At 45.6% G+C, this 13,148-nt stretch overlaps 1 protein-coding gene across 1 annotated transcript; it reads left to right on the forward strand.

Moving 5' to 3' along the window:
* Positions 1-411: 411 nt before the first annotated feature.
* On the forward strand, positions 412-12,182 carry PSMC6 (proteasome 26S subunit, ATPase 6). Its single transcript, XM_031602310.2, has 14 exons — positions 412-577; positions 1,393-1,472; positions 1,839-1,878; positions 2,080-2,132; positions 5,259-5,326; positions 5,748-5,862; positions 7,269-7,356; positions 7,486-7,547; positions 7,643-7,766; positions 8,096-8,157; positions 9,168-9,288; positions 9,370-9,450; positions 11,340-11,411; positions 11,704-12,182. The coding sequence occupies exons 1-14, from the start codon at positions 451-453 to the stop codon at positions 11,820-11,822; spliced, it is 1,212 nt and encodes a 403-aa protein (XP_031458170.1). The 5' UTR covers positions 412-450; the 3' UTR covers positions 11,823-12,182.
* The last annotated feature ends 966 nt before the right edge of the window (positions 12,183-13,148 follow it).

A 13,148-nucleotide genomic window follows, 5' to 3' on the forward strand; every position in this document is an offset into this window, starting at 1 on the left:
AGAGAGGCTGTGGATGCCCCATCCATCCCTGGAGGTGTTCAAGGCCAGGTTGGATGGGGCCCTGGGCAGCCTGGGCTGCTGTGAAATGTGGAGATGGTGGCCCTGCGTGTGGTGGGGGGTTGGAGCTTCATGATCCTTGAGGTCCCTTCCAACCCGGGCCATTCTGTGATTCTGTAATAAGCGGGAGGCGTTACTTTCGGAGCGACCAACCACACCTCCCCTCACAGCGGAGGGCGCGCGCCCCGCTCGATGCGCGCTGCCCGCTCCCGCCTGACAGAACGCGCATGCGCAGCGCTGCCCGTCCGCGCGGGTGGAGCGGGGAGCGGCTCACGCCCGGCACCCCTCCGCGCCGGCAGGGGGCGCTGCCGCACGCCGTGTGTGCCGGAGGGGCGGTCGGGGCCGCGCGCGGGGCGGGGCGGGGCGGCGACGCGGGGCGGCCCCCCGGCGGCCATGGCCCTTCCCGGCATTCCCTATGAGCGGCGGCTGCTCATCATGGCGGACCCGAGAGACAAGGCGCTGCAGGACTATCGCAAGAAGCTGCTGGAGCACAAGGAGATCGACGGGCGCCTCAAGGAGCGTGAGTGGCGGCCCCGGCGGGAAGGCCGTCGGGTGTCTGAGGGTTGTGAGGGGGAGCCGCGGGGCCGCCGCGCCGTGACGCTGCCCGCGCTTCGTCATGGGCCCGGCCCGGACGCACGGCCGGCGGCCGGCTGAGGGGAGCGGGCGGGGCCGGTCCTGAGGGCCGCGAGGCGGGCCTGTGATGTGCGGGGAGACTGAGGGGGAAAGGCTGGAGGAGAGAAGGTTCCGGGGTGACCTCCGTGCGGCCGTCGGTGTCCGGAGGGGGGTCGTAAATGGGGAGAGAGTGGTCTGATGGCGACGGGAGAAGGGGAAAGGGCTTTAAAGTAAAAGAGGAGGGGTTTGGGTCAGGTGTCGGGTGGGAGTTATTTAATCAGGGGGCAGAGAGGTGCTGCCCTGAGCTGTGGGTGCCTGGCTGGGGCCCTGCCACACAGCTGGCTGATTTAAGGGTCCTTCCGACCCAGCCTCTTTCTGTGGCTCTGGTCACAAATGACTGCGTTGACACCCTGTAGTTGCTGAGCAGCGGGGTGACTTGCTGAGCATCCACGGCTTCCAGCTGCTGCTTTTCTGCTGCTCCCCGTTTCCTGCAGGGCTGGAAGTTATCAAAGCTGTAGTTCTCACTGTCGTGTTTCCCGTAGGAATAATGGAATAATTTCCCATAGGAATAAAAGAATAATTTCCCGTTGGTCATCGGTGGCTCTTGGTCACCGATGGCTCCGTGTCCAGGTGGAGGCCAGTAACAAGTGGTGTCTCTCAGGGGTCTGTCTTGGGACCAGTTTTTTTGTTTATTAAAACAAAAAAGTGTTTTTCTTTGTCCAGTAAGGGAGCAGCTGAAGGAGCTCACCAAGCAATATGAGAAGTCAGAAAATGATCTCAAGGCCTTGCAGAGTGTTGGGCAGGTATGTAAGAGGCAAAGTCCTAACAGCTTATGGCTGTGGATGGTGAGCTTGCCTGGAAGTAGCTGGAACAACTTGCCTAGCAGTTGTTAAGTTCGTATTATTACAAAGAAAAAGTAAATGCGAATGGTGCAGCAAACAGAAAGGAGAACCTCACCACCAGGAACTGTCCTACCATGCATATCTGTTAGAAAAATTTTCTTTGTTTGTCTTTCCTAATAGAAATTATTGAAAGAAATTAAAGCACTAGTGTGAAACTTGAAGCAGGAGAATTTCAAAGCCATCTTCTGTGTGCTGAAGTATACGTTAAATATTGTTTGGCAAGGGTTAGTTAATCTGTAGGCTAATATTGCATTTATTCTTTTGCAGATCGTTGGCGAGGTGCTTAAACAGCTAACAGAAGAGAAATGTAAGTACATCGGCCTGTTCTGAAGTTCTGTAAATAAGCTTTTGCAGTTGAAGTTCATCTAAAGATGGGCAATTGTAAAGAATCAGAGCATTAGTGACGTGAATATTGGCAGGAAAATAGGATATCCTCAATAGTTCAGAGGTGTAATTTGGAACTGTGAGTCAGGCTAACTTATTTTTTTCTGTGATCTTTTTTCTCTAGTCATCGTGAAGGCTACAAATGGACCAAGATATGTGGTTGGCTGTCGCCGTCAGGTAACTGATTTGTGTGAATATTCAGAAGGAGGTTGCTTTGGTCTTGAATATTATCATGGCTTTTCATTTCATTTTAATTCATTCTGAATGGCATTAAGCATTTTCTTCTTTAAGCTGTATGTGGCTGTTTTATACAGGTGCCTGCTTGCTCTCTGCCCTCCTATCAGGCAATAGCATATCTTCTTAGTAAAGATAAGGTGATTCTAAATGCTCCTGGAGCTTTGCATGTATTTTTCCTTTTCACTTATTTGAAGCTCACTATTTCTACCGGATCTTAAACTCTGAAAATAAATCATCACACCTTCAAGCTGTGAAGAATCTCCCTTGCCATGCTGCGAACACAGCGTATGGCAGTAATGGTCCTGTGCTGAGCTGCAGATCTAGTGCTCTAGAACTAGATATTTATATTTTTTTCTAATACTTTTTGCACTCCATTTCAATGAATAATTATGGTAGGCAACACCCCTGTACACTTTACACCCCTGAACACTTTATGAGAGAGTTTTGTCTTTAACAACCTAAAGCATCTTGGTGCTTCAACAGCACTTATTAGATACACAATAAAGGCTGACTTACTAGTGTGGAACCTTGCTTACAAAACAGCCCATCCTCTGATACAGCCAGAACCAGCTTAGAGGTGTTTTTTACTATCTGTTTTTGTACAAAGGTGTACAAAAGTGTAAGTAATGTGTTGCAGAGCTGCTGGTTGGTGAATGTGACCCATTAACAGTAAGAAAGACACCGTGGATCAGGAATTCTTTACAAAAGCCTGGTGTTGCTGAGGAACCACAGAACTTAGTGAGTGTTTAGCAACACAGAGTCATTCTGGGGAGTGAAAGTGAATCTTCAGTCCCATTTTGTCAGGCTCATCCCTGAGTTTCATGCATAGGAGCAAAGAAGCACACCTTTGAAATGTGAGACTGTAAGCTATCTTCTGGATAGAATTATGACACTGAGAAAGGATCACCTCTCTTGAGAAGGCAGCAGCGTTTCGCTTAATTGTTTTAATGCATAAATAAGTGCAAGTACTTAACAGCTGTGACCTCTGTTCATCTTGAGCTGGTTTGTGTGCTGTAGGAAAAGGAACTGCGGCTGCACTTTAACACCTCATGGTTGTGGCATTTTCCCTTGTATAAAGGAAATACCTTTTGGAAGGAAAACCAATCCTACAACTCATTTTGCTGAAAGAAAATGTTTGCAGATGTTTTGCAGGGCTCTGATTCTCTCAGAATTAAGGGTGCTTAAGTCTCAGAAAAATATTTTGTTCTTTCTCATGATCTCAAGCCTCGTAATAGAACCTGAATGCACTATTTAACTAACTCTAGTTAGATGATTCACCTATAATGCATGTAGGAGGAGTTGAGGCAACCAAGAAGTGACAGACTGGGCAGCCTATCACTGGAATGAACAAAATATTCTTCTGAGACAGGCCTACTTAATTCCACTGAGGTTTGATGTGTTAGTTTGGAGGTTCTGTGTTGCAGCAGAGAGAAATGCTCAGGAATAGGTTCTGTTTGGATAAGTCTGACCTTGCAGCATGGACTTTGGTGTTTATTCTTGCGTAAAAAGCACTCTTTGATCTTAAAAGATCCTTGATTTGATAGGAGGGACCAAAAAACCCAGTGATACGTGCCTTGATATTTTGGCATTTTGAAAACTTTTCAGGGAGTTTTTCAACCTGAAAGAATAGCTTTTGATCCAGGCCCTTGTGGCTGTGCTGTGCTGCTGAGGAAGGGGAGCCACAGGGTGTAAATTAAAGCAGTGTTACTTCCCTATCTGAAGTGTGCTTTAGAAGGAATTCAAGGTCAAGTGGTTTCTTTTCATCTTCTTGCTAGAGAATAGCTTAAATCTATTGGGCTGTGTGAAATCTGATATGATTTCAAGTTCCTACTTATTTCTTATGGTTAGGCAGCTGAACAGAGGCCTTATCAGTGACTCCAATCAGGGAGGAGGTGACAGCTTGATCCTAAAGCTGCTGGAGACTGAGTAATCCATGTGGGCACCAGACCTTCTGAATCTCCCGGCAGGGGAGCTGGGAAGCTTGCAAACAGCTATAGAGACCCCCATTGTTCAGATGCCCTGTCGGTAAAGCTCAGAATGAAAAGGTTTTATATTCCTCAAAGGTAGATTGAGTACCTCTTTAAAAACAAAGGAATGAAAACAGCCACGAGGCGATTTCCATCATTCTTGTTCATGCCTGTGGCTTGGGGGAAATAAGCGTGTTGTCCTGGATGAGATTACCTAAAAACCAGGTGAGAAATGCACATGAGCAGTTTTAAGCCCACCGGAAATTAGCAGGGGATACTACAGAGTGTTGGGATAGGACTGCTGATGTCAGGCTTTATTTAAAACTCTTACAAGTGGAACGGGCAGGCAAAAACTTCAGAGGCAGGCAGGTAGGGCATCTGAGGTGAGTGATAGCAGGGAAACAACAACTGGAGTGACTGACTTTGAAGAAGAGGTATAACTGCGTGTGTAAAGATAAACAAAGGCTTGGAGAAAATAGGTCGGGAATATCTATGCAACCTTCCTGGCAGTTCAGAAATGAGGAAGCCATTGAGTAGATCGGTGGCAAGTTCAGTCTCAAGTGAACTGGCTGTTCCTTGTGTGCTTGAAGGCTGCTTGCTTGTTTTGAAGCAGCTGGTTCTGTTCTGTGTTGAGCGGAGGGGAGGATTAGACCTCTTACTAATCCTTTCAGATTGACAGCAGTTTGAAACAAATTAGATGTACATATGAATATGAATTATGGTCTAGAGAATAGGATTTACTTTCAAAAGTAGCAGAAGTGAGTTAGTGCCCTGCTGCTCAAGATCTTTTTCAACATCAGAAAATTCTTCCTGTTTTAGCTTTACTGGCATCCATTTGTGGCAGCTTACAGGGTTGTTGGTCTGGAGCAGCTCCTGGCTCACGGTTTGTGGTGCCTGTGAAATAGCTGACCTGCTTTTTCACAGCTTCACCATTCCCAAAAATGGTGCTGAGCTACAAGCAGTACACTAGAGCAGCTGCTTGGCATGTAGCATAGCAGCCTTGTTTCTTCTTGTCTTATTGAGCACAATAAACATCATGGCTAAAACCAAACATTGTTTTGGTGCGTGGTTTTAACAGCAGTATCTTCTTTGTTACTAGCTTGACAAAAGTAAGCTGAAACCAGGGACAAGAGTTGCTCTGGATATGACCACTCTGACTATTATGAGGTAAGCTTCAGCTCTGTTATACTCCTCACCTAAAGGGGGAAAAATATCTATATGAAAAGATTATGCAAAAATCTGAGTAATCAGTTATGTAATACTTTGTAAACGTTTTCAGTAAAGCAGTGGTTCAGTACTTTGAGGGAAGTCTTGTGTATCTGTTGAAAAAGGAGTTGCCTGGTCGTCTAGGGGAAAAAATGCTCAGTTACAGCTCAGCCTTTTCAGCACTTTCCATTTGCTTTAAAGCTTTTTAAAAGTTTGCTAGGTTTGGGATTTGTTCTGTTTGTTTTTCTCAACAAATATTTGTCTTGTTTTCAAGGTGAAGCAAGGAAAAGAAATAATTCTTGTACTTGCTCTAGGATTTATTTCAATAACCTATAAACACTTGCACAGTAAAGCATGCTTACTCCTGTTTGTTTTATTCCAGATATTTGCCAAGAGAAGTGGATCCCCTGGTTTATAATATGTCTCATGAAGATCCAGGGGACGTTTCATATTCTGAGATTGGAGGGTTGTCAGAGCAAATCAGAGAGCTGAGAGAGGTATTCCAATGTGAACAATGTGGGATGTGTTTGAGCCAAGTTTTCCAGTGCATAAATGTTTTATTTATGTTTGTCCTAAACTGTGAGACAGGCTGCTAGAGGACCCTATGAGCTGAGTGCTTTACACAGTTCATTAACTGGTGCTGCATCTTCCCTATGTTAGAAGATAACTTCTGAAGTGTTTAAATGTTTTCCAGCTTTGTAGCTGTGGTGAACAGCAGTGTGATTCCAGGATGCCGGTGCATTCATACTGAAGTAATCCTGTTAGTTTGGGCATCAGCATGGCAGGCTGTGCAGGGCTGCCCAGGAATGTGGGAGCTGAAAGGCTTGTGCTGTTGTGAGCCAGCTAACTTTAACAGAGATTGTGTGCTGTACACACCTTACAGCAGCATGGAAGGGTTATTCTGAGCACCACTGACCAGTTCTCAGGTGGTTATAACTCATCTCTGCTGTTATGCAAGCTTGGATTGAAATCAAGAAAGTCTTTTAAAGGGAGTTTGAAGGATGCAAAACTGTTGTGGCTACGGGAGTACTGAGAGCATAGTTAAGATTGGCAGCCAACATTAATTTTACATGTGAACTGCTGGAATTGCTCTGGCTATCATGGCAGTGGCAAAGTGTAGTTTCAACTACAGGCATTAAGAGAAATGAGCAGTTACAGAACTGAAGACTGACCGATGAGGGCAGGATTGCAGATTGATCAACTAGGTCAATTACACATCTTATTAAATGGTTTCTCATCCAGAATATGCTACGTAGAGAGCTAAAAATACAGGTATCTGGAAAACAGGCTGCCAAGTGCTCCATTATCCTCCTGAGACCTCTTGTCTGTTTTAAAACTGAAGCAGTCACCCTGGACCTGGCCACCATTTTGTTCAGGTCTGGGGCCCCCAATACAAGAAAGACAGGGAGCAGTTGGAGAGAGTCTGGAGGAGAGCCACAAAGATGATCAGAGGGCTGGAGTATCTCTTCTGTGAAGACAGGCTGAGGGAGCTGGGCTTGTTCAGCATGGAGAAGAGAAAACTGCAGGGTGACCTCATTGCAGCCTTTCAGTACCTAAAAGGAGTCTACAAAAAGGGGAGTCAACTCTTGGAAAGGGTAGATAACTGCAGGACAAGGGGAAATGGTTTGAAGTTGAGGGAGGGCAGATTTCAGTTGGATGTCAGGGGGAAGTTGTTTGCTGTGAGAGTGGTGAGGTGCTGGAACAGCTGCCCAGAGAGGCTGTGGATGCCCCGTCCATCCCTGGAGGTGTTCAAGGCCGGGTTGGATGGGACCCTGGGCAGCCTGGTGGAGCATTAGGCGGGAAGGTTGGTGGCCCTGCGTGTGGCTGCGGTTGGAGCTTCGTCATCCTTGAGGTCCCTTCCAACCCGGGCCATTCTGTGATTCATTTATTTGTGTCTTAACAGGTGATAGAATTGCCACTTACAAACCCAGAACTGTTTCAGCGTGTGGGAATTATACCTCCAAAAGGCTGCCTGCTCTATGGCCCCCCTGGTGAGTAGTTGGCTACGGACAGATCTTGCCTCTTGTTCCTGCTCCCTGTGGTGGGGCAAGGCTTAAAAGGTGATGCTCAGACTTGTTGAGTTACTGGTTATAAACGCCATCATTCTCTTGTCTGGCCAGGTACAGGGAAAACACTTTTGGCCAGAGCTGTTGCTAGCCAGCTTGACTGCAACTTCCTAAAGGTAGTGTAACCTTACTTCTTTACACACAGGCATGTAGGTGTGCTTAATCTCTTTGCTGTACTGTCTTTTCACTCGTGTCTTACGTCTTCCACAAGGTGGTGTCAAGTTCCATAGTGGACAAGTACATTGGTGAAAGTGCTCGACTGATCAGAGAGATGTTTAATTATGCCAGAGATCATCAGCCATGTATCATTTTCATGGATGAGATCGATGCTATTGGTAAGGCTTGTGGCCTGGAGGGTGGCTGGAGGTTTTTCTAGCGGTAAACTCAGTTATCAAGCTGCTGTCTCTCTTGAGAGCAAATGCATGCATGCTGTCTTTTGAGAAGAAATGTAACAGGACAAAGAGGTCCTTCCAACTGGAGCTATTACAGCTAGCTTAGAATCATAACTATTTGCATGTGGCTTAGATTTTTCTGACTATACCAAGAAGCGTGAGGCATGTAAGCAATTCTTCCCCAATCTCTCTCTTATTAAGAAAGATATGTGATTGTTTTCTTACATAACGTTACGTGGATGCAAAAGTAATGGTTTGAGTTTGTGCTGCAGGCGGCCGCCGTTTCTCTGAAGGCACCTCAGCTGACAGAGAAATTCAGAGGACTCTGATGGAGGTGAGTGCGCAAACTTTGGTTACATTTCCTATAGTCAGTATTAAGAAAGACAGCTGTGAATTGGTGTACTGTGATCTGGCCTGGTAGAATGTTTTCAGAGTTAATGTCTTAAGCTGAATTGATCTGGGCACTGCTTCTACAAAAGGCAGCTGCACATCCTGATAACTCAGCTGTGACTCCATTTCAATTGCTGAAATTGTTTAAGAATGTTTTCTCTCCTTACTGTGACTTGGCTTTGCATGCTCCATCTTTCTTGATTGTTTGGGGGGCCTTCTCTTCCTTCAAGAGGAAAAGGAGGGCTTGTATCTTTTAATCCCAAAGATGCTTGCTTGATAGAATTTTAGCACTTTTACAGTTCAGTTCTCAAAACTAGGAGGAGTAGTGTTATTTCTTTGTTTCTGTACTCAGTGCTCTGGTAAACCTGGCTGTGTGAAGAGAATTCCTAAAACTAGTGACAATTAAAGAATTCTGAAGCTAGCAAGAGACTTTGTTGGCCCATGTTTGCCAACAGTTTGTCCAGTGCAAAAGAATGTATCTGCCTTACATAAAGAATTAAATCATTGTGATCAAAGAACAAGTACTTCGAATCTTCACAATGAAATGCCTTCATATGTTTATTAGTATTCTAGAGGCTGTTCTCCAAATCTAATTTGAATGTCCTGGATTTAGTGCATTGCACTTGAAATGTGTCAGCCAACCGTTGGGTTCTTTGGTACTTGCACTGCTTTCATGGCCATATTGCTTTAGCCAAGTCTTTCACATTGGAGCTCTGCTTTGTTCCCTATCTTTCTCTGGACAAAGCATTTGCAGTGTCTCTCTTAAGCTCTTCTTTATTACTTATAGAATATACAGGGAGCTGTGGCCTTCTCTTAGAAGGCTTGCACAGTTTTTCTGGTTTGTCTGTACCACTTTTATTAACTGAGTGCAAGTATGTATGCAGGAAGCAAGTTGCAATAGATTGAGCTAGAGGGTTTGGACTTATTTAAATACAAACTTCTGTTTTCTTCTAGCTGTTGAATCAGATGGATGGATTTGATACTCTGCACAGAGTGAAAATGATCATGGCTACTAACAGACCAGACACTCTGGATCCTGCGCTCCTGCGGCCTGGAAGGCTGGATAGGAAGATCCGTGAGTTACAGTGCCTGAAAGGATATTGGCTGTGTTTGAGTGATGCCCTGCTGCTTTTATTAAAGCTGTAATTCTTTCCAGATATCGATCTGCCAAATGAACAAGCCAGATTAGATATTTTGAAGATTCATGCAGGTCCTATCACTAAACATGGGGAAATAGGTAAGTATTTATAATTATTGATATCCTGCCTGGATATTCTACCTCAGCTTGTAAAAAATGGGAAGAGCACAGCTGTAAATCAGTAAGCTGATGTGATTTTCGTCAGGTAGTTTCCTGTTATGCAAACAAGCAGCATTTTCTTTAGCCAAAAAAAGCCCCACAAACCCACTGTACCATGGTCTGAAAATAAGCAGCTTTAAAAGTCAGAGAAACTTAACTTTGGAGTTTAGAGATGCCACAATGAAAACCTTATTGTTACCTGAAAATGAGCTTGTCTTTGGTTACTGGTGTAGAGGATTCTCTACAGCACAGGGGAGAAGTAACACAAATCTGGGGAGGTTCATCTAATGGCTGGATTTCTCCAAGCTGACCAGCCTGTGTTCTCACAGCTGAGTTTCAGAGCTTTCCTCAAGAAAGCTGTAACTGTGATCTGACTTGAAAACAATGTTGGCTGCCTTTTATTTCAGCAGGGCTCTGCAGACCTTGCCTGCTTATTCCCAGGCCTGTGCCACCCCCTCTCCGCCCCCGCCTTGTTGCTGACACGAGCTATTCATCAGCCAGGCTGCATGATCTGGATAGTGGAACTGATCTCGTTCACCATCTGGCTGCATAAACAGCTGCAGCTCAATAGAGGGTGGCTCAGGAGCGGGGATGAGCTGGGGGAGGGTGAGAGTGATGAGGGCTGCCTTTTTAGCGGCGCTGTTGGCATAAATGTGCATCAGGCTGTAGGCTAAGATACAAAAGATGCTCCAAGGCAAATCATGAGCCTGGGGTAATGTACTTTGGCCTCTTTCACTGTATGTTTGGGATCTAAAACTGAAGCAGGGTGGGATCATTCCTTGATACCATTTACCATAGAGAGGTGTAAATGAGTTACTAGCTAAACTTCTGAACATCATATGGGAAGGCAGTGGTGCTCAGCTGTGACTTCCTGGAACAAAGTCCAGAATGATCTCATCAGCAAAATGGGGTGTGCATGGCATTAAAACCCTACGATAAAGACCTGATTAAAAAATGACTTTTGATGTGCAGCACTGAAAGCTCAACAAACAGCGTTTTGAAAACCTGTTATAGAAATCATGACCGTAGCTGTTGCTCTTGGTAAATGTATGCATAAAGTATCAGGCTTCATATCCCAGGGTGCCTTAATATCTTCTGTAGATGCACTTTAATAAGAGGAAAGGGACTGAGATGATTGCTTGGATTTAAGTTTTTTTGTTTTTTTTAATTGTTTAAATGATGATTTGAACATTTACTTGATTTGGATTTTCTTGCATTTCATGTTGATGCCTGTAATATCCAAATCAGTAACACTGGGATTTAAGTACATAATATGAACTTTCAGCTCAGATTTATTTGTTAATGGACAGGTTAATATAGCTGATTATTTCAGTTGATGTAACTTATCAGCCTAGTCAGCTGAAATCACAGGATCCTAGAATGGCCTGGGTTGCAAAGGCCCACAGTGCTGATCCAGTCCCAACCCCCTGCTGTGTGCAGGTCGCCAGCCAGCAGCCCAGGCTGCCCAGAGCCACATCCAGCCTGGCCTTGAATGCCTGCAGGGATGGGGCATCCACAGCCTCCTTGGGCAACCTGTTCCAGTGCCTCACCACCCTCTGGCTGAAAAACTTCCTCCTCATATCCAACCTAAACCTGCCCTGTCTCACTTTAAAGCCATTCCCCCTTGTCCTATCACCATCCACCCTCACAAACAGCCGTTTCCCCTCCTGTTTATCCACTCCCTTCAAGTACTGAAGGCCACAATGAGGTTTCCCCACAGCCTTCTCTTCTCCAAGCTGTGTTCCATTATTAGCTGGACATGTATTTCTGTTGCATCCAATGGAGAAATGTGAATTTACTTCTGATTGACATCTGTGTTTTGTGAATAGATTATGAAGCAATTGTGAAGCTTTCTGATGGCTTTAATGGAGCGGACTTAAGAAACGTCTGTACTGAAGCAGGTACTCTTTTAATTTTGCTGGGCTCGTTTGATTGTTGCTCATCACTCCAACTGTTTTCCACACACTGCTGTGAGTGGATTAAAACCAGGAAGTTGGGAGTGTTCTGCTGACACTTGCTTTGTGTATCCCTTTCTTAAGGATGGTTTCATTCTTTTCCTGGAGGTTTATTTCATTAATTGCATAAAAGATATGTGTAAAGGTTTGTGCAGGGTGTAAGACAGATCCCTTCTGCTTTCATTTGAACACCATCTTCTCAAGGAGCACCTACTTACCTCCCAATTATATCTTACAGGTATGTTTGCCATCCGTGCTGACCATGACTTTGTAGTTCAGGAAGACTTCATGAAGGCTGTTAGAAAAGTGGCTGATTCCAAGAAGCTGGAGTCCAAGCTTGACTACAAACCTGTTTAAATGAACCGTGCCATTTGTGATTGATTGTGCAGGGCGTGCTGGGTTAATGTATAAAAAGAGAGAAATAATATACCTCTTGGTTATTCTCATAAGGTGTTTGTATAACATGTAGCTAGTAGTTTGGTAACACTGGTTGCAAGTGTGGGGCTACAGAAGTGTTTTCTGTGCAATTCTGAAATACAAAATTCATTACAGCCCAGATTAAGTAAAGGTGTGGAGGTGTGTTCTCATAGCATCTGCGGTGTGAGTGTATAAACCTGCCTCGTGGTTTAGCAGACTTCAAGTTCGTTTCTTGACTTTTTTTTTTATATCAGTAAATTTCCTTTCATCAAACAATGGAATAAAACTTGTTTAAATCAGCTTATCCCAGTGTGCTTTCATAGCATCCTAGAATGGCCTGGGTTATAAAGGAGCACAATCTGATCCAGTTCCAACCCCCTGCTATGTGCAGGGTCGCCAACCAGCAGCCCAGGCTGCCCAGAGCCACATCCAGCCTGGCCTTGGATGCCTGCAGGGATGGGGCATCCACACCTCGTTGGGCAACCTGTCCCAGTGCTGCCCTTGCTGTGTGTGTCTGGCAGGGCTGCGATCTGGCCTTGTGTGAGGCTGACTTTGCTCACTAGCAATTCTGCAGCTGTTTGAGTGATCATTCAGACAGAAAAGAAGCCTTGGTGAAGATGTTCTTTTCCTTACCGCCATCTATCAGTGTGCATTATCCTGACGGGCTCTGCTCACAGGGCTGTGTGTGGAGCTGGGTGCACAGCGCAGCCATGGACTTGAGCAGCAGTGCACCAGGCTGTACTTCTGGCTCCTTCTCATTATTCTAATTGGATTACTTCAGGCACGCTTGGCTGACAGACAAGCATGTCAGGTTAACCCTTGGTTTGCTGCAAAAAAAGCGCTGAGTAGCACCTTTGTGGCAGTGTTTTGTTCCCCATCACTGTGAGACCCAGGTCTGCAGCTCCCAGTACAAGAAAGAAAGAGAGCTGTTGGAGAGGGTCCAGAGGAGCCACAAAGATGATCAGGGGCTGCAGCACCTCCACTATGAAGACAGGCTGAGGGAGCTGGGCTTGTTCAGCATGGAGAAGAGAAGGCTGCAGGGTGACCTCATTGCAGCCTTCAGTACCTAAAGGGAGCCTACAAACAGGAGGGGAGTCAACTCTTGGAAAGGGTAGATAACAGCAGGACAAGGGGAAATGGTTTGAAGCTGAGGGAGGGCAGATTTGGGTTGGATGTCAGGGGGAAGTTGTTTGCTGTGAGAGTGGTGAGGTGCTGGAACAGCTGCCCAGAGAGGCTGTGGATGCCCCGTCCATCCCTGGAGGTGTT

This window comes from Phasianus colchicus, chromosome 5 (assembly GCF_987193195.1).
Source record: "Phasianus colchicus chromosome 5, bPhaCol1.hap1.1, whole genome shotgun sequence".
Taxonomy (NCBI): domain Eukaryota; kingdom Metazoa; phylum Chordata; class Aves; order Galliformes; family Phasianidae; genus Phasianus; species Phasianus colchicus.